At 45.6% G+C, this 22123-nt stretch overlaps 1 protein-coding gene across 1 annotated transcript; it reads left to right on the top strand.

Moving 5' to 3' along the window:
• Positions 1–1214: 1214 nt before the first annotated feature.
• LOC147155413 (uncharacterized) lies at positions 1215–21729 on the top strand. Its single transcript, XM_086066701.1, has 5 exons — positions 1215–1243; positions 1350–1409; positions 1508–1600; positions 2852–3217; positions 21685–21729. Exons 2-5 carry the CDS (start codon positions 1389–1391, stop codon positions 21727–21729), a joined length of 525 nt encoding a protein of 174 aa, XP_085922827.1. The 5' UTR covers positions 1215–1243; positions 1350–1388.
• The last annotated feature ends 394 nt before the right edge of the window (positions 21730–22123 follow it).

Here is a 22123-nt window from a genome sequence, read left to right on the forward strand (position 1 = left end):
CGCGTTGTCTTCTCTCGCGCGGTTTTTTCTAATCCTAACCCTGATTGGTCCGCTTTTTTCCCTGTCTGTGCTGTGGCCAATGACATTCGCTTGATTTTGGAAGGTTCTAGACGACGGACCCCTCTTGCTGATAGTTGGAGTTCGTGTTGTCCTATCTCTTTTCCCTGATTGGTCGTTTTCTGCTTGTCTGTGCTGTGGCCAATTAGAGACGCTTGAATGAGACTATTTTAGAAGGTTCTCGACGACGGTCTCGTCCCATTTCATCTCGTCTGAGGTAAGTGTTGCACGGCAGTTGTTTGTAGTCTGATGTATAATGCTAAATAAGTGAGATTTTGCAAGTTTTCCCCCATCTTAAACTACATCACGTTAATACTGGCAATGTATTGAAACGTATTTGATGTGTTTGAACGTTGTGTTATCCGGCTGCTGTTTTAACAAGATAGGTAAAGACATGGTAGCCTGCATGCTAACTACACCTGCTAGCGCTAGCTAGAGCTAGCAGATCTCACTTTAAGGTTTTAATGTGCAGTAAAAGAAAACAAAAACAAAGAAAAGTTTGAGTAGGCTCTCGTTGCTACAATATACAGTAAGGCTTTTGTCTATTCTGTCGTCGTTGTGGTGGGGGTGGGGGAGGGGGGCGTCGGTTGTTGAGTTGCGTGTCCTGCTCGATCGTGTAGCGGAGCGGCGCCGATGAGGGATTTTGGAAGTATTTTACACTGTTAAATGACCTTCATTGAATGACTACAGCACACATTTGTAAATTGTCAAAGCTGCCTTTATTTTCCCCCTTGAAAGATTACCGTTGGTTTCTGTAGCGATCGTTTTTTTCATGGCCATCCAGAATATCCATCCATTTTGCCAAACCGTTTCACCTCATGGAAATTAATCTAAAAGAAAAAAAAAGTAACAATGTTATTACAATACCGTTTTCTTTGTTAATAAGTAAACAAGGAAGTCTATAGTGGATCCATTTTTTTCTATTGTTGAGGATTTATTGAAGGCTCTGCTCACCCCATCCATTATTTATAATCAATGTGTGATGTTACTATACTTCAATTGATGACGGTTTCTTATTTTTATTACAATGACACCACTGCCTCATTAGACTCAATGTACATTTTTAATGTTTCATACACATCTGAGATTAACTACAAATTTTATCTTAAATCTTTTAGCCAAGCGCCGATGGAAGAAGCTGGACCTTGCTGCTCCGGAACTGAGCCCAAACATCGCACCCCAGCAGGTACTTTGCCTCTATTCAATTCTGCACTTGGCGGTGGTGTATTCTGTGTTGAGTTATTTTGAGTCACACTGCTAGGTCCTCAATGTGCTGTATATTTTGTTTTCAGCCTCGGTCCCCACCCTCTGCCACCAGTGATGGGACCACGATGCAGTCTCCAGTGAACAAGGTACGAGTTTCACGCCATATTTTAGCAAGAGTTTATCATTTTTTTATTACTATTACACTTTTTTTTTAATATCCTAAACATTTGCAATGTGTATTTAGAAGGCCAGAGTCCGAACTTCAGCTCCAGCCAGTCGGCTCGCCACTGTGGACGCCCGCTCCCCACCGCATACCTCTACTGTGGCTGCCCACCAGGTATGTTCCACAGCAGGCAAAATGCAATTAACTTTGTTAATGTGCAATACACATTATTTCCGGCTACAAATATAGAGTCAAGCAGAAAAAAATGCTAAAATGCTTATGTAAAAAGCAGTCTGTGTATTCAAGACACTCAATAGTAATGTAAAAAAATCCTTTATTAAAAATGGACTACCAACATGTTTCAACACAAGATTGTCTTCACCGGGGCATAGTTTGACAAATACAGAGTGTATGACTGAGTGATATTTGTGCATTGCTTTATTCATGTCAAACTAATTCTGAATTTAATTGTGATGAAGTCTGTTTTCTACAAGATTTCAAAAATTTTACTGATGTCAAAAATAAACTCACTAACATTGATCACAAATTTGTGAGATGCCGAGCCCGGACACAGATATTTCACATGGTTTCTTTTAAATTACATAGACCAGATGTAAATAATAATAACTAAGACTGTTCTATTTAACAACTAATGTTTTGTTTTAGACTTCATGTCTATCTAAACAGTGTATGTCATTGTTTTGTCAAAAACATATTTCTATATACTTCCTTTATACTATAATCTAATCTGGTACAATCTGCTGCCTTTCTGCTCATGTATTTGATCAGAAAATTCTAGCAAAATTGAGCAATTGTGACTATTTCAGACACAAACAAAAGTATCAGTTAAGTCCTTGAATCTCTTTTGTGATTAAGAAATTCATTAATAAACCTGGCCTGAATTAACATCACTTGTATGTACAAAATACCCGGTAAATTTTAATTGAAACTAATTTAACCATTACAACCTATGTTTGCTTTTTACTCTGCATTATGGTGACTGTGTCATGTTTTGGGTTCTGTTTTCCTTGTGTGTCTCCCTTGGTCTTGTTTAAGTGTGATCCTGCCCTTCCTCGTGTGATCCAATCAGTGCCCTCAGCCACTTGTGTCTTGCCCCAGGTGTGTCTTGTTAGGTCGTTAGTATGTGTATTTAGTCTGCTGTCTCCCCTCTGTCTGTGTCGGGTCATTGTTGTATTTCTCCCTGTGATGCTGCCCGTTTTTGCCTTGAATTTTCCCCCCATGTCATGCTGCCCGTTTTGCCTTGAATTTTCCCCCCATGTCATGCTGCCCGTTTTGCCTTGTTTTCTCCATGTTATGTTTTTCCGTGCAATTTAGATCTCGCCTTTTGTTTTGTAGAAATTAAAATCCCCTTTTTGATTGAGCCTCTGCCTCCTCGCCCTGTCTTCCCGCATTTGGGTCCTCAAGCTTCCCCTCCTTGACAGAATGACCCGACCCGAGAAGGACCCAGCGGGAGCGCTGAAAGCCAAGATGTGGAATCAGGAGGCGCGCCTGTCACGCCATGAGGAGCTCCAGCACGCCATGGCCGCCCAATTGGACCTGCTGTCGTCCTTGATTGAGGGAGTCGTGCGTCGTTGGGCTTCAGCTGGTGGCGCTCGGAGTCACCAGCCCCAACTCCCCGAACCACGTCTGTCGCACCTTCAACTCTCCGAGCCACGTCTGCCGCCGCAGTTCCCAGTCCCGAGCCGCGTCTGCCGCCGCAGTTCCCAGTCCCGAGCCGCGTCTGCCGCCGCAGTTCCCAGTCCCGAGCCGCGTCTGCCGCCGCAGTTCCCAGTCCCGAGCCGCGTCTGCCGCCGCAGTTCCCAGTCCCGAGCCGCGTCTGCCGCCGCAGTTCCCAGTCCCGAGCCGCGTCTGCCGCCGCAGTTCCCAGTCCCGAGCCGCGTCTGCCGCCGCAGTTCCCAGTCCCGAGCCGCGTCTGCCGCCGCAGTTCCGAGTCCCGAGCCGCGTCTGCCGCCGCAGCTCCGAGTCCCGAGCCGCGTCTGCCGCCGCAGCTCCGAGTCCCGAGCCGCGTCTGCCGCCGCAGCTCCGAGTCCCGAGCCGCGTCTGCCGCCGCAGCTCCGAGTCCCGAGCCGCGTCTGCCGCCGCAGCCCCGAGTCCCGAGCCGCGTCTGCCGCCGCAGCCCCGAGTCCCGAGCCGCGTCTGCCGCCGCAGCCCCGAGTCCCGAGCCGCGTCTGCCGCCGCAGCCCCGAGTCCCGAGCCGCGTCTGCCGCCGCAGCCCCGAGTCCCGAGCCGCGTCTGCCGCCGCAGCCCCGAGTCCCGAGCCGCGTCTGCCGCCGCAGCCCCGAGTCCCGAGCCGCGTCTGCCGCCGCAGCCCCGAGTCCCGAGCCGCGTCTGCCGCCGCAGCCCCGAGTCCCGAGCCGCGTCTGCCGCCGCAGCCCCGAGTCCCGAGCCGCGTCTGCCGCCGCAGCCCCGAGTCCCGAGCCGCGTCTGCCGCCGCAGCCCCGAGTCCCGAGCCGCGTCTGCCGCCGCAGCCCCGAGTCCCGAGCCGCGTCTGCCGCCGCAGCCCCGAGTCCCGAGCCGCGTCTGCCGCCGCAGCCCCGAGTCCCGAGCCGCGTCTGCCGCCGCAGCCCCGAGTCCCGAGCCGCGTCTGCCGCCGCAGCCCCGAGTCCCGAGCCGCGTCTGCCGCCGCAGCCCCGAGTCCCGAGCCGCGTCTGCCGCCGCAGCCCCGAGTCCCGAGCCGCGTCTGCCGCCGCAGCCCCGAGTCCCGAGCCGCGTCTGCCGCCGCAGCCCCGAGTCCCGAGCCGCGTCTGCCGCCGCAGCCCCGAGTCCCGAGCCGCGTCTGCCGCCGCAGCCCCGAGTCCCGAGCCGCGTCTGCCGCCGCAGCCCCGAGTCCCGAGCCGCGTCTGCCGCCGCAGCCCCGAGTCCCGAGCCGCGTCTGCCGCCGCAGCCCCGAGTCCCGAGCCGCGTCTGCCGCCGCAGCCCCGAGTCCCGAGCCGCGTCTGCCGCCGCAGCCCCGAGTCCCGAGCCGCGTCTGCCGCCGCAGCCCCGAGCCGCGTCTGCCGCCGCAGCCCCGAGTCCCGAGCCGCGTCTGCCGCCGCAGCCCCGAGTCCCGAGCCGCGTCTGCCGCCGCAGCCCCGAGTCCCGAGCCGCGTCTGCCGCCGCAGCCCCGAGTCCCGAGCCGCGTCTGCCGCCGCAGCCCCGAGTCCCGAGCCGCGTCTGCCGCCGCAGCCCCGAGTCCCGAGCCGCGTCTGCCGCCGCAGCCCCTCGTCTGGCGTCCGGGACGCCCCCCGGACTGGCCTTGATGGGTGTGCCAGGTTCCCGCCTCCGGGCCCCCCTCCGCCCGCCCTGTTTTTGGACCTTTTTGTGTTAGGGACGTCTGGGAGCCGTCCCTTGAGGGAGGGGTTCTGTCATGTTTTGGGTTCTGTTTTCCTTGTGTGTCTCCCTTGGTCTTGTTTAAGTGTGATCCTGCCCTTCCTCGTGTGATCCAATCAGTGCCCTCAGCCACTTATATCTTGCCCCAGGTGTGTCTTGTTAGGTCGTTAGTATGTGTATTTAGTCTGCTGTCTCCCCTGTCTGTGTCGGGTCATTGTTGTATTTCCCCCTGTGATGCCGCCCGTTTTTGCCTTGTTTTCTCCATGTTATGTTTTTCCGTGCAATTTAGATCTCGCCTTTTGTTTTATAGAAATTAAAATCCCCTTTTTGATTGAGCCTCTGCCTCCTCGCCCTGTCTTCCCGCATTTGGGTCCTCAAGCTTCCCCTCCTTGACAGACTGCACATGCCTACAATTGTGTAATGTCTATGCTTTATGTTTTAGGTGTCCCCTGTTTGTGCCAAGGCTCTGGTACCAGGTCAGTCATAATTTTAATTGCTTTTGCAGCAGTTTTACAATCGATTATTTTAAACAATTCCAATATTTTGCAGGTTCATATACACTCAAAGTGGAACATGTACTTGTACTGTGCATTGTCAGCAATTGAAGTTGAGACTTGACATGGTATTCTGTGTGTGCATCATTTTAGGCAGAGGCACTGGCTGGCGCCACAGAGTTCGGGAATGGCCAGTTTCAGCTGTGACTGGGCGGAGGCACAAACTGGTCATTCCAGCACTGAACCAGGACAACACGGTATGTTTTATAATAAACTCTGCCTTTATAACAAATTAACAACCTTCATTTGTGTCTATTTTTTTTTTAATTACTTTTTTCCTTTTTTCAATTACTACTTTTTTTTTTCTTTTGTAACAGTTTGTCCTGGGCTCTTGAGCTAATAATGTTTTTTCCTTTGTTACTGTAGGTATTCGCTACCTATCTGTTGCTGGCCACTTCCCGCTGTCACATCTTCACTTGTGGTGTAGAGACGGGGTAAGTACATTAGTTGCTGTGAAAAACAAACAAACATTTTATTAGTGCTCCTCCTATCAAAAGTATGTTTGTAGATGTATAATATTTTTTCTGATCATGTCTGGAAGGTACACCTCAGTGACAGCGATGGGATGCCGGTGCTTGCGCGGTTGCTGTGGGCTGCCGTCAACCTGCGGATGGAGAGGACTGCACCGGCTGCTCCTCAGCGTTCGCCACCAGCTCGAGTGTTCAGACCAAAAGTGGTTGTTAAGGGTGAGGTCACTGCGCCTCAGCCTTCCAACCCTTTTGACTGGACACTCGTCGGGAAGGCCAAGGAGGTAAACGCAAGCCTAACATGTTTTTGAAAACCTTAAATTTTATGAATGTGTGTGTTGCAATAATGTCACTAGTCATTTCAGAGCAGCTCGGTTGTGGACTCTGAGGTCACCTGTGGGCCCACTGGGTGGATGGGCACTCTCCAGGTTTGTGATGGTGATCATGGATTCATTCAGCCTTTTACCATGGCACATGTTAAAATTCTATTTCTCTATTTCTATTTTGTTGTGTTTTTTACAGTGCAACATCCCATTGAACCCTCTCTGGTTCAGCCCACCCATGTTGGAGGCGATGGACAAGCTGTCTCCAGCTCATCTTTCCAGCCCTGAGGACTGCCCAGGATCCAAAGGATAAGAAGGTATTTCAGTTTTCCTATTTTGTTTGCCCGTTATGTTTACATATCTATCTTCATGACAAAAAAAAAAGTATAGTTAATTGTCCATTCTTGTAGTAACAATGCTTCGCAGTAAAAGCAAAAATATATATATATATATATTTCTCTTTTTTTTTTTTTTTGCTCTTTCTTGTTAGACATCCACCGCAGGGCACAGACGACAGCGGCCAGCCCATAAGAGCACACGGAGAGAGCACCAGGTTTGCATTGCATTCTTATCAGCCCTGAGAAGTCTTACTTAAAATCACAAACAGAAATTAGTGACTCTTCACTCAAGTGCTGTGTGTTAAAGAATTATTGTTTGCTTGTCGTTTCAGCCAGAGGAAAGGCCAGCCCTTGCGGAGGTTCCTTCCAGACCATCATCCCCCCGTCGTCCTGGGACTGAGGTAACTTTTTTATACTCACAACATTAACCATTAACATATGAAATGTTTAAAATTATATTAGTTAGAATTTAAGATAATTAAAATGGTTTCAATCATTTCAGGATCCTGCTGTGGGACTTCCTCAACGCACGCTATCCATGAGGGCCACACATTCACAGATGGATGAAAGGTACTCAAGTTTTTCTCGCAACCACCAGTGTACTTGTATGGCTCTCACTTTCTTGGCCTTCCATGCTGAGGGGTTGCAGTTTAATTCGCTTGAACTTGACAGAGTGCTTGAACACGGGGACTCTCTTTACGTGGGTGCTAAACAGCAATTGATTTTGGACCATAACTTTGGGAATGATCACTTGACTGTCGAGGAGATGCCAAAACAAGTCATGACGGACATCAATGTCTATAATGTACAGATGCATGAGCTCAGCGTTGGTTATGTCATAGATGACGGTCATACCAAAAGAGACTTGGGATTGTCTCTTGGAGCTCAGCTTGAGTGCTTGTCACAAAATGTCACTCTTGCTTTCTTGATTGTGAATCCAGAGTGTTTTGCAGTATTCCGTGACAGATCAGGATACTTTGGGTTATTTGATTCACATTCCAGATCTGAAGTGGGCTTGCCACACCCAAACGGAACTGCAATTATGTTGACTTTTTCTCACTTGTGTGGCTTGGTTGAGCATTTGCGTCAGCTTTTTGAAGGACATGGCCGGTTTGCAACCTATGAGTTTGTACCAGTCTCTTTTCATATTGACGGCAGTTCCATTAACACGCATCGGGATTCTACTACAACCATATCAAAGGCAAATGAAGAGCTACTAATTGAATTAGGTGATTCCCCAACTAAAGCGATACAAATTGTGATCGGTATTGTACCAAATCAAGAGCTACATAGTGCGGTACATGTTGAACCAAATAGCCAAGCAAGTCAAATTAATGAGAGTCAAAATATTCCGGAACCTCAGCAAGGACTCAAACTGCTGGATGTTAATATAGATATTTCCAAATGTAGTAAAAGTCGGCGTGCAAAACATTTGTATAGGGAACGTCAACACATTCGTAAGTGCCAACGACAACTGTCATCTAATTCTAAATATCACAGTGATCCTTGCGTTAAGGAAAAAAAGAAGCTCTATCAAAAGAATAGATATAACAGTGATTCTGCTTTTAAGGCAAAACGGCAGCAATATCTGATTAATAAATACCAACACAATCTTGCTTTTCAACAAAAGCAGAAGATATTGATGAAAAGGTAGGTAAGAGAGAAATACAGAAATGACCTTTCTTTTCAAAGTAAACGGAAACATTACTTGCGAGAGAGGTACAGAAAAGACATTTCTTTTTGAAGTAAACACAAAAATTATATGCAAGAGAGGTACAGAAAGGATATTTCTTTTCAAAGTAAACACAAAAAGTACATGCAAGAGAGGTACAGAAAGGATATTTCTTTTCAAAGTAAACACAAAAAGTACATGCAAGAGAGGTACAGAAAGGATATATCTTTTCAAAGTAAAAAGATAAATTACGTGCGAGAGAGGTACCAAAAAGATTCGGCTTTCTCATATTAGGCGCTGTTTACAAAACAAAAAGGACAGGCGTGATTCAAACGCGCTGCAACGTATTCGCCACAAGTTAAATTGTGCTGTGAAAATCAAAAATAAATATAGTCGCGTCATTCCCCAGTGTCAGGAAATTGAGCAGGATCAGGCAAATGGTGTAGTAGACGTCTCTGTGGAAATGAAGCAGGCACTCGTAGATCCGGAAATGGGAGCCACCATCGCTTCTTTCCGGGAAAGGGTTCGGCATGGGCCGACGTATATCTGCACAGTGTGCCACCGTGCGCTTTTCCCCAATCAAGTAAAGCATTGCAAACGAGCCAGATACACCAAAGATGTTGATGTGGCGTTTGCGTGCTTGACAGGCCAGTTTGTTCACACTTGTAGTTGCCCCGCCCCATGTACCGTTCCTCAAGAACGGATGCAGGAGTGGATTTGTCATACCTGTGACAACCATCTGTTCAGAGGTGGCATGCCACCCCAGGCGGTGGCAAATAACTTGGCACTGGCGCCCATTCCCGAAGAGCTGTCGGAATTAAATGTACTTGAACGACAGCTAATTGCAAAAATCATCCCTTTTGCAAAGATTGTTGCGTTGCCCAAAGGACGGCAAAGGGCCGTACACGGTTCTGTGGTGTGCGTTCCATCAGAGATGGAAGCCGTAGTGAACTCCCTCCCAAGGCCGCGCAGTGAGGCCCAGCTTCTCCAGGTGAAGCTGAAGCGCCTCATTGTGTACAAAGGTTACCAGCATTTTTACACTGTCAACATGACAAATGTCTTGGCGGCGCTGAGGACACTGAAACGCATTCATGCAGAATACAAAACTGTATCGATAGATGAAAGCGCTCAGTTTGAAAGTCTCCAAGAAGAGGAAGACGAGGGGGTAGGAGAAGAGGACATCCCTGAAGCCGATGCACAGCCAGAGAGCAGCGACACCCCCGCAAACAAAGAGCAACAGACTCCCCAAGAGAGCAAAGAGGAGCTCAGGCCGGGCTTGACACTCGACACCTGTATGCAGCCTCCTGACATCGCGCAGGAAAAGCTGTCATATGGGGACGGCATATTTAGCATCGCTCCTGCCCAAGGAAACAAGCCGGTGGGATTTTTTGCCGTGCCAAACCTCGAAGCCATGGCCTTTCCCGTTCAGTTCCCAACAGGACAGAATTCACTCGATGAGGCGAGAGAAATTAAGCTGTCACCCAGTTTGTATTTCAATGCAAGGTTATTCTCCGTTGACACTCGATTTGCCAAAGATCAAAGTTACCTTTTCTTTGCGCAGTTTGTGACAGAAACGCATCTGGCCACCAACAGCATGTCCATTCAGGCCCGCAAGGGGACAGCCCTCACTTGGGATGGGAAGAAGATTTCAAACCGGATGCTTCAGGACAAAGACGAACTGGAGAAGCTCATCCAAAGAGAGCATGCGATGCGCTTCATGCAGCCCTTGAGAGGCACGCCGGCTTTTTGGGAGGGTGCCCTTAGGGACCTCCATGCAATGACCAGGCAGTTGGGCAAGCCCACATTCTTCCTTACCTTTTCTGCTGCGGAAATGAGATGGCCCGAAGTAATCGAAATAGTCAAAGCACAGCAAGGCGAACAAGGGGACTTTTCCCATCTCGACTGGAATGCCAAATGCGATGTTCTTCGCAGCAATCCCGTCACAGTGATGCGCCTTTTTGAGAAAAGGATGGATGCTCTTATGGCATTCATCCTGTCTCCTGCACAGCCCCTCGGTCCGGTAGAAGACCACTTCTATCGTGTAGAATTTCAAGCCAGGGGAAGTCCGCACGCTCACATGCTGCTCTGGATTAAGGGTGCGCCAGTCATCGAAGAACCCGACCCCAGATGTTGTCAAGAAGCCATTGACTTCATCGACAAGTACATCACTTGCAAAATACCAGACCCGATTGAGGACCCTGAACTGCACGACATTGTCACCAGCGTTCAGGCACACAGCAAAAACCACACAAAGTCTTGTCGGAAAGGAAACGTTTCTTGCAGATTTGGGTACCCCAAACTGCCGACGGACCAAACCACCATCACGTTGCCATTCCAGACGGAGACTGAAGACGTCCCAACGGACAAGAGTGTGGAAGGCCAGCATAGGAAGCAGGCGGCCAAATCGGCGCGCCTCACCGAAAAACAAAGGGAGGCTAAAGAAGAGCTCAAACGCATCAGAGAGATCCTCATGGACGCGGATGTCCCGCAGGACTTGCCGGAGCTTCTCAAAAAGGCCAATTTGACAATGGACAGCTACAAGGACAGCGTCATTAATCTGACCTCCGGAATGGTTGTCATGTTGAAGCGTGCTCCAACGGAAAGCTGGATCAATGCTTACAACCCACATCTGCTGCGGGCATGGAACGCCAACATGGATATTCAGTACGTGCTCGATGACGTCGCGGGTCTCATGTACATGATGTCGTACATTTCCAAACCGGAGCACGAGATGTACGAGTTCCTCACGTCTGTCGTCAAAAACTTGAAGACAAAGCCTCTTGTCGACAAAAAGGACGAGATGAGGAAAATAATGGCGGCGTATTCCAAGCACAGAGAGGTGAGCGCTCAAGAAGCGGTGGCGCGGACATGCAGTCTCCCTCTGAAGAAGTGCTCGCGCAGCGTAGTTTTCATCCAGACTGCTGAGGATGGCGTGAAATTGAGTCTACCCATGAGTAGACTGAGGACCATGCATCCGGACGCAGACAACGTGTGGATGTCTGGTCTGCCAGACAAATATGTGGCAAGACCTAGAACGGCAATGTTTGAGCGGATGTGTCTCGCCGAATTCGCATCCGAATACCGAGTCGTCTACGGTCAGCAGACTGAGGGCAAGAATGTCATTCCCCTCTCACACGGCAAGGGATTCATCCAGAAGCGGATTGGAAAAGATGCCGTCATCAGATTCACTCGCTTCTCAATCAAAAAGTATGCTGAGAAGTATTACAGGACCCATCTTAAATTGTACCTCCCCCACAGAGACGACGCCGAGCTCAGGTCTGAAAACCTCAAAACGTACGAGGAGTTCTACGGTGCCGGGGATTCAAAGTTCGGTCGGGTGCGGGCTATCGTCGACCGCAATCGGGGGCGGTACGAAGGACGGGGAAAGACCGTGGACAATGGCTTCGAAAAAATGAAAGAGCTTCGTGCGGTTCTCAACGCGTGGAGCACTTTTGCGCCGGAGGTAGAGGCAGAGCGTTTGGAGTGTGCCGCCGAACGCGAATCTAATCCGTTACAGGAAGACCCGCAAGATGAGGTTCCGGCCTACCAGGACGCTCCTGGTAGCGGCGCGGTCTTGCCGGCGTTTGAGGCGCCAAAGTTGAGCGCCGAATTTGTGAGGAACATGTACCGCAGTCTCAATGAAACGCAAGCGTCCGTCTTCTACGCTGTGCGCGAGTGGTGTTTGAAACGCGTTTCGGATCGTCTCCTCGAGCCCTTCTTTTATTTGATCTCCGGAGGAGCTGGCTGTGGTAAATCGCATGTCATCAAGTGCATTTACCAGGAGGCCAGTAAGATTCTCCATCAGCTTCCCAGGTTCCGCGACGAAGCGGATATGGCCAAGCCTGCTGTGCTGCTGACGTCGTTTACTGGCACGGCGGCTTACAACATCTCAGGGAAAACTTTTCATTCCCACTTGAAACTCCCCAGGACTCTAAAGCCTCCTTACCAGGCGCTGGGGAATACGTTGGACGCATTGAGAGCAACCCTTTGCAACGTGGAAATTTTGATCATCGACGAGATCTCCATGGTCTCCAAGGAACTCTTTGCCTATGTCCACTGGAGATTTCAGCAAATCAAGAGCAACAACAGACCATTTGGGGGTATCTCCGTTCTTGCAGTTGGGGACTTCTACCAACTGCCACCCCTCGGAAGGTCCAAACCCCTCTGCGTTTCTGACAACGATCTTCTTGACCTCTGGACAGATTTTCAGATGGTCAAGCTTACTCAAATCATGCGGCAAAAAGACGTCGTCGCTTTTGAACAGGATCAGGGAAAAGGGGAAGGCTGATCCGCTCGGCGATGGTGACAGGGCGTTACTCACCACGGCTGTCACGGATGCGCGAGACCTCCCTGCGGATACTCTGCATATCTTTGCCACCAATAAAGAGGTGGATAGGCACAATGCAGCAGCTGCATGCTCTCAAATTGACTGTGGTCAATATTCCCGCAGAGGACTACAGGAAGAGCCCACGGTCGGGGGCGATGGTCACTGTGATCATGGGGTCGAGAAGGGATCTACCGGATGCCCTTCAAGCTGGTGTAGGAGCACGGGTTATGCTTCTTCGGAAGTTGGATATCGAGGACGGATTGGTGAACGGGACCTTTGGCACAATAGGCAACATTGTTCAAAGCGCCCCAAAGGGGTCGGCGGAGAAAGTGACCTTGCTCGGACTGAGGCTAGACAATCCCAAAGCGGGCCAGAAATTGCGCCATAAAATTCTGGGGCCGACGGATGACTTGGTCTATATCGAAAGGTCGGAGGAAAACCTGGGCATGAAAGGCGTGGTCAGGCGGCAATTCCCCATGAAGCTTGCCTTTGGATGCACGGCTCACAAAGTGCAAGGCATGACGATGACCTCTGCAGTGGTGTCTCTTAAGCGTGTGTTTGAACCTGGAATGGCCTATGTTGCCCTAAGCCGCACGACGTCACTTCAGGGATTGAGGGTCATAGACTTTGACGAATCCAAAATCTACGCCAATCCCAACGTCACGACGGCAATGGACAGTATGACGCACGCTTCTTTCCAAAGTACAAGACCATTGTTGTACTTTTCCAAAATGCCGCAAACTGCTTTTCCCACCTTGACCATTGTTCATCACAACACCGAGGGGCTTCCATCTCATATTGACGACTTGAAGTCTCATCATGAGTTGAGGCTGGCAGATGTCCTTTGCCTCACTGAAACTCATTTGTCTGGATCCTTCTTCCCCCCTCCCTTGCAACTGGAGGCATGCAGCACTTTTGTGCGCAACAGACAAGTTTCGTATTCAAATAGACTGGACATGGCCCAAAAAGAGGGTGGCGGAGTCGCAGTCTATTATCGCGATTGTCTTCGAGCGGAGCCCCGTCGGTTTATTCAGAATGTGGTTGACCTGGAATTTGCTGTCATCAGGGTTGACGCTCCCGTCCAGGCTTTGATAGCTACGGTCTACAGGCCACCCAACCTGAGTCTTGGCACATTTCTTCCAAACCTTGGAAGTCTCTTGGATGCCTTGGCCGTGATGGACTGCCAGCCTATTGTTGTTTGCGGAGACTTTAATGAGGATTTGCTTTCAAAGGGAAAGAAATCCATTCTGGACTTGTTTCAGTCCAGAGGCTTTTCACAGCTGATCACCCAGGCCACAACTGGAAAGCAGACACTGATTGATCACATTTACATATCTCACCCAGATTGTTGTGTTCAATCAGGCGTTCTGCACACTTATTACAGTTACCACAGTCCGGTCTACTGTGTGTTAACTTCTTGTGTCAGCTCATTGTCGATCGCAAGGGCACCATTTTCACAAGTGTGCTTTTGCAAATGTTATTGAGCCTTTCATACCACTGCTCAAAAGAGGGGGATACTGTACTTTAAATTGTAAAGGCTGAAAAGTTAAATCCTTTGCTCGTTCAAAATTGGTGTCATAACAGAACTACACTCAAAATCAGAGCGGCCAATCATTTAGTTAGTTCTAAACGTATTGAGCTTTAAATTGAATTTAAGACATGGGATATGCCATTTAAGCGCTCCCTTATTTTGAGCAGTGTTGTATGACGGTACTTTTAATCAGTGTGCTTTTCTGTTAGCAGGACATCGTGCATTTGGACTTGAATGTTTTGTTTGTCCTTATTGTGATTGTGACTATAACACAATGAAAAGTGTTGGTGTCAGTGAGGTACTGCGATGGTAAGGGATGAACTGCGATGGTAAGTGATGATTGATTACTGAATTGATCTAGGCAAACATTGAACACTCATTTTTCATTTTCACATGCAATACAGGTGGATGGAGCGCAGCAAGGGGCGCTACTTGACATGGCCAAGGATATCAAGGTTGTTATGTCCGGTACAACTGGTGGAGAGAAAAGATGAAAAAAGGGATCCCGCAAACGTAGACCAAAATGATTTATTCTACAGGATTCCTCACTGAAAAACCGTCACATGTGTATTGGATAAGTATTTAGATTAAGTTTTAACTGTTCAGTTTTGCTGCCTATTTTCTAACAACTTGTTCCTTTGTGTGCTCAGGAAAAGATGAAGATGCTGTGTAACAAAGACCCAAAACGGCTCTTTTAAGAGCCGTTTTACATGTACTTTGGAGTAATATTCCTGCAATATTGATCAGCACCAACATGCCTTTTAATATGCAATGTCAAATTTAAACACTGCATTCATACTGTATTTGCTCCATGATACAGTATACTGCATTTTATATTTTAGTTAATCACTTACACTATAAGCAAGAAATTAAACTGATTCCCTTTTGATATGACTAAAATGTCAATCAAGACATAAGGGAAGCCATTACACATGTAATAACTGCAGTTATTACAAATTGTCCTGAACTCTATTCCTGCTGACACAAATTGAGAGGTAAAGTACACCAACATTTGGCAAACAGTTCAGAGCATGCATCTTTCCACCTTGCAAGAGTCAGCAGGCCCATTCAAAATTTCCGCGGAAATTTTTCTAGTATTATTCTTCTTCTTCTTTTTATTATATTTTTTAATCTTCCACCGATTTTTCCGCAAGGGAATTCCCAGTTACCATGGCGACGCTATTCCCAAAAAACTCCCAAATAAAGTCCCATACGAATGAATGGGAAACCGAAAGAGATCAACTCCAATCAAACACCTTTTTCCAAGACACGCGCATACGTTGACCGACCGATATGAATTTTAGCTCCGATATGAATTTTAGCTCATTTTGTTGGCATTTTTGTCATCTTTAGCTCAGTGTCAAAAAAAAATATTAAGGAATGAAAGCTCTCCCCCCTGTGCGGGTTCAAAGACAGTGAGCAAAGGGTGAAAGTCGCCTATTTAGAGTGTGACTAATTAAGGCTTCAGTGACGGGAACCAAAAAATCTATTTCCAAAAGTTTCACTTCAACTCGTCACCATGGCCACAATCTTTGCTCACTAGACATCAAATTGGCACATTTTGTAGCCACAAGCCTCTGCTTTCTGAAAAACTAAGTTTTATTTGGCTAAGGTGTCATTTAGTACCTTTATTTTCACTTTAAGCGAGGAGAAGTCGGACTATTTCGATCTCTTTTCAATGTTATTTTCGCCGTTTTTCCCTCTTTATTTTCGATCAATCATAAGTTTTCAACCTGCTCCTAAGTTGGTCATTTTTCATCCGATTAAAAAACTGAGAACATGCTCGCGTTCCCCAAACCCTTGCCGTTCTAACGAGCCATTTCTGCAATCTGCATCTTCAACCGTTAGGTCGTGAGAGGCTTTTGTTTGAGGTGAGCGTATCCTATACAAAATCAATGGAATGTGGGTGCGTGACGTCTCGCAACAAGTTAAAATCAAATGTGTGTGCGTGAATGATCTGTCGTTTTTGCATAGCAACTGCCTCAGCCAATCATCTCTCACTGTTGAGCTCAACTCAGCCCCTTTTTTTCTTGGTGTACTCAAGGCTTGGCCTATATACGACTACTACTATTGCAAATACTATTACTACTACTACTATCTTGGCCAATTGATTAGGTACACCCAGGATTCTGGTCAATTAATTAGGTACACCCTGGATTCTCGCCACTCCGCCCACCCAGGGCGGCGGCCATTTTGGCCAATTAATTAGGTACACCAAGGATTCTCTCCCCTCTGCCCACCCGGGGCGGCGGCCATCTTGGCCAATTAATTAGGTACAGCCAGGACTTTTCAGTCACAAAATGTTTTTATTTGATTATTTTCCAAATTTGTAGCTTGACTATTACTGTGTTTTTTTCTGATTATGGTTTATTATTTAATACTAAAACTTGTCCATTTCCTTTGCTAAAATAAATGTTTTCTTTTATAATATTGATGAGTTCTTCAAGATGCACAAACAGTGACTGTGCGCATGTTGTCTCCACAGTTCCCTCAGGGCACACATAGACATATAAAAGGAATTTGTAAGATGTTAATACAATTTGGTTAATGGTGTAAATCAACAAATTCAAATTGGAAGGTTCATTTAACTACATTGTTTTATGTTCAATATACTTAAAAAAAAAAATCAGTGACATGTACAATGTAGCCAATAATAAAATATATAATACTGGATATTTTGTAGAAACATTTCATCACTTGTAAAGATTTGTCTGTGTTGAATAATTTAGACAGGTGATAATTGCTGAAATTAAAATAACAGATTAATCAGATTTTTTTAAATGCATAGTAATTAAAATATGTGTCACTCCCTTAACACTGAAAACAAAGATATGAATTAGACAATGGTTGGTTCTTTTTAGTGGTTAAAAAAGTGGATGTTTGAATTACAATTTTTATCTTTTTATATGTATTTATTTTTTTATGTTGATGTGCAAAAAACACATACAATTGGTCAAGCAGCGCATCCACTACCAGACAGCCTGTCCTGTATGTAGCAGTATGTCCTACTCGCAACCCGCGAGTGTTGTATGACACAATCCGCATTATTGAACCTTGCAGCTGCACGCAGCGCAGTTGCCCCCTTAAACTGGTCTAATAATGGAAATTTGGACGTTTGTGGATCAATTCAGATTTGTCCCCGTCTGAATCAGAAAGAATCTGAAATTTTCCCACCCCTAGTGTTAACGTCATGACGGCTTTTGACATTTGGTGAATCAAAGGTTAATATAGTACAGAACGTTGAAAATAATGCGGAACTAAGAAGCACGGTACCAGTCCTCTTCGGGATACTTTGGAAAGCGCACACACCAACACACGCAGTGTGCGCTGATGAAAACAAATATGGATGACCATCATCTTGTCACGAGGGTGGTGTTTGAGGACCCAAACGCAGGGCAGCAGAGATGAGGAGGCACAGGCGAGCTCCAAAAAAAGGTTTATTTTAATCGAGCAAAAACAAGGAGGCAAACTAGGCACAGGTCAAAAAGAACAAAACAGAACAAAGTCCAGACCCAGAGTGGGGCTTGACATGGCAAGACATAAACTGATTGCTGTAGTTGCTGCATAATGTCTAACCAATAATTTGAGCCGAGCTACGTTATAACTACAGTATAAGGATGCAATATTCATCAGCCTACACCTGCCACCAGCTGATATCCAATACACCACGTTTTACAATTATTCTCTTTTTCTTTCACCAAATACCTAATGTATAGATAACGTAATACTGTACACTAGGCATGGGACGAGACAGAAATCCCACGAGACCAGATGTCTCACAAGAATGAGTCCACGAGAATGAGATGAGATTTGTAACAAAAAGATGGCTAATATAAATCTTCCAGTTCAAGGCAACGACGAGTCAAGTCGTCATAGGCCGTGACACGCTGCCGAGAATAACTTCAAAATAAGAGCCTAGCAAGGCATTGATGTCCATATATTATTGGTATAGTAAGGTTTATTTTGAAGATGGCCTTCTCACTGCGTTTTCCCGTCATAAAAAAGTTGCTGCGACTGTCTTCCTGACAGTGTACGCTAAATGTGACCTGCTCCAAAAAAAAAAGGGTCCGCATGACGGTGCCATTAGTTTTGAGTTTGGGGCAAAAAAAAAAAAAAAAAAGATAGTTTAGACAAAAATGTCGATTTTGAAAATTTCCAAAAAATAGCTTCCTTAATGTCTCTATTATTATTTCCCAGCATCATCAAAGTTAAATTTGTAATAGAAATGAATGAAAATAAGTCATTATTGGAACAATTTGGGCAACGTGTTTTTAGCTAGTAGCCCGTCTCGGAAACCTGCCTCAAAATAACCAAGAGTTCCTCGCCTCTAACGTCACTTAACAAATAATTTATATTAATGGAAACCAAAAAAAAATAAAAAAAATAAATAAAAATACACCATAATGTGACCCTTCAGCATGAAAGTGAACAGAAGACACACATCATAACAACGGCATCCAACATTGGAGTAGAACAGCTAAATGTCATCAGTCCGGGGCGAAGGTTTGTAATCCAAACAGTGATAATCTCCAATTCTGGGATCTCTTTCTTAAACAAATATATTTCTACTTTTAATTTAAATGAATGGATTCATGAGCTAAAGCATTTCACATTGGCGAGGGTGAAACTCAAGCGAGAAGCCGAGCAGTTTCCACCAGAGCAGAGTGACAGACTCTAGTATAAAAGTTGTTAAATACATTGTATGTAATAATGTAGGCTAATGTAATAATGTATTGTATGTAATGTATATATTGTACATAATGTAATAGGGCTGGGTATCGATTCTAATTTCCTCAATCGATTTGATTTCGATTCACAGGAGTTCAGTTCGATTCGATTTAGATTTTTCCCAATTCGATCCGCTTCGATTCAATCAATATTGCTTAATTATGGAACATCAATTCTTCTTAAAAATCAAGGGAATGATTAAAAACGCCACAAACAACTTCCAAATTAAATTATTTTGAGGTCGTAACTGGTTAAATGATTTAGTTTAATGAAAGTAACATGTTTTAATCACTTAAGTGTTACACAAACATTGATGAAAATATTTCCATAATTCTAATTTAATAATTCTAAATAAAGATTCTGAATGGACTCAAAGTTCAACCAATTAGGTCTTTCATAAATGTAAAAAAAGACTTTTAAATTAATGTGAACAATATGAAACAAGTGAAGTGTACAACTTGAGTGGGTTACAAAAACTTTCCAAGAAAACAGTAAGATACCTAAAAAATGGCCTTGAAAATTATATTTTCTTAAAATAATTGAATCATGGTTTTATGAATCGATATCAGGCTCAAAAAGGAAAATCGATTCAATATCGATTATTCAATTTTTTTTAAACAAATTTCATCGTGCCAACATTAAAATTGGTGTAACTTTGTATATTTTTTAGGTACGCCCATGTATTTAAATCATTTTAAAGGAAAATAAGTGTAGAATTTGAATATATGAATATCTAAATTTGTATTTATTTAATTTTTTTCTTAACCAATTAGCACACTTGTCACAAATAAGCAGATTTATGCCTCGGAAAAAAATACATCTCGTGCTTTGCAGGATGATAAATCTCGTGTCATTCTAATCCCGCAAATTCTCGTATTACGAATTCTCATCCCATCCCTACTATACAAAAATAAAACTGGGATATTTAACATGTTTTTCTCTTTTCGGATCGGTAACCTTCCACATCTATACTTTGCACATTGTACACCATAAAAAACACCGACAATGGAAGTTCAAACACACAACTGTCCAAATGCATTCAGCCAAAAGTCTTTAGTGAATGTCTAGGTCTTAGATGAAACCGGTTGTAACTGCTGCATATCTTACCAATAATTTCAGCCTAGTTACATTAAAACTACAGTTTAAGGATGCATTGTTAGCAGTTCATCCATCCTCGCCACTAGCTAATATCCACCTCATGTTTTCCATTATCCCATAGATACAGTTGGTTTCACTTTTTTTCTCACCAAAAACCCAATGTATAGATTAGGAAACACTTTACATTCATAAACTAAAATTGAATACATTTTACGTTACTTAAACTTTGCACATTCTACACTAGAACAATATCTACAAGGGAAGCTCAAACCCTCAAGTGCACACTGTCCCCAGCCAAAAGACTTTAATTATTGTCTCTCTCAATGTCTTAGATGAAGCCTGTTGTAGCTGTTGCATAATTTACTAATAGTTTAAGCCTAGTTACGTTATTACTACAGTAGATGCATTACTCGCAGTTCATGACACGACGTGGCAGATTTAGGACTCAGACGCAGAGATAGGAGTTTGAGGCCAAGGCAGATATTTATTAAACAAAAACAGCTAATATCCACCTCATAACCTTTGTCATTATCTTATAACCAAAGACATTTTCACTTGTTTTCACCTAATGTATAGATAAACAAAGTAATGCTGTACATTCCTTTAGTATAATGAAATAAATAACATGCTTTTCTCTTTTATTTACTTTTCAGCTACCAACGCCCCAGGTAACCTCCCACACCTCTTTGCACATTGCGCACCAGAATAATGATTTGCAAGGGAAGCTAAACACACCCATTTGCCTCCAGTAATAAGTTGTTTGCGAATGCCTAAAGGTCTAATGTGAAATCTGATGTAGTCTAACCATTAATTGGAGCCTAGGTTAGCTATACGTTATAACTACGGTGAACAGATGGATTATTAGCAGTTCATCTGGCTGCCACTAACTAATATCTACCTCACAACCGTTGTCATTATCTCATAACCTAAGTCGTTTTTTTCCCTCCAAATACTCATGTATAGACAAGGTAATACTGTATATTCCTCAAGTATAATGGAATAAATAATGTTTTTCTCTTTTATTTACTTTTCAGATGCAAGTAAGTCACCAAACCTACACTTTGCACATTGTACACCAAAACTGCTATCTACAAGGGAAGGTCAAACCCTCAAGTGCACACTGTCCCCAGCCAAAATACTTCAGTTATTGTCTCTCTCAAAGTCTTAGATGAAGCCGGTTGTAGCTGTTTCATAATTTACTAATAGTTTAAGCCTAGTTACGTTATTACTACAGTAGATGTATTACTCGCAGTTCATGACACGACGTGGCAGATTTAGGACTCAGACGCAGAGATAGTAGTTTGAGGCCAAGGCAGGTATTTATTAAACAAAAAAAAAAAACTCCTCGTTTAGAGGGAAAAAACAAAGGCTATTAAATGTTAAACTAAAGGCGCTCCAAAAGGGAGGATGTCTAAACTACAAACAAACCAATATCACTCCTTAACTAAAACTATACAGGACAACAAGGCTGAGGACTGACTGGCTCTGACGAAAACACTTAGGCACAAGACAGGGGAGACGCAGACTATTTAACACATGTGGGTAATGGGAAACAGGTGGACACAATCAGGATTGACACTAACACCACATGAGGAAGGGCAAGTGACCTGAAACGAAAGGAGTCAGAATTTTCCAAATAAAACAGGAAATGACAAGACAACCTCACCGCGGTGTGTGACAGTACCCCTCCCGACAGCCTAGGCTGGTCAGGATGATCCCTATAGAAGTCCTCAATTAGAGAGTCATCCATAATGAAGCGGGAAGGAACCCACTGTCTCTCCTCGGGCCCATACCCCTCCCAGTCCACCAAGAACTGCCTGCCCCGGCCACGATTGCGGACGGCCAGCAGTCGCTTCACTTTGTAGACGGGGCCCCCATCCACAATCACAGGAGGCGGTGGGCGCGAGGGAGCCGGAACCAGGGGACTCTCCTTGACTGGCTTGACTTGGCTCACGTGGAACATGGATGAACACGAAGGGACTGAGGCAGGCGGAGACGGACAGCGGCCGGGTTGATCACCTTGGAGATTGGGTACGGACCCACAAACCGTGGTGCCAACTTTTGGCATGGCACCTTCAAGTGGAGGTTCTTGGAGGACAGCCACACTTTATGCCTCGGCTGGTATGCTGGAGCAGGTCTCCTCTTTTGATCAGCTGCTCGCTTGACTCTGTCCCTCTGGCGCTCCAGTACCTGCCGAGCGGCTGCCCAGATGCGATGGCAGCGGCGGACCAAGGCATGGGCAGAAGGAACAGAGGCCTCAGACTCCAGGTTAGCAAATAAGGGGTGATCGTAGCCAAAAACACATTTTATGGGGTGAGTCCTGTGGCAG

This window comes from Leptonotus elevatus, chromosome 22, assembly GCF_054856555.1.
Source record: "Leptonotus elevatus isolate MCC_2025b chromosome 22, RoL_Lele_1.0, whole genome shotgun sequence".
Lineage (NCBI taxonomy): Eukaryota > Metazoa > Chordata > Actinopteri > Syngnathiformes > Syngnathidae > Leptonotus > Leptonotus elevatus.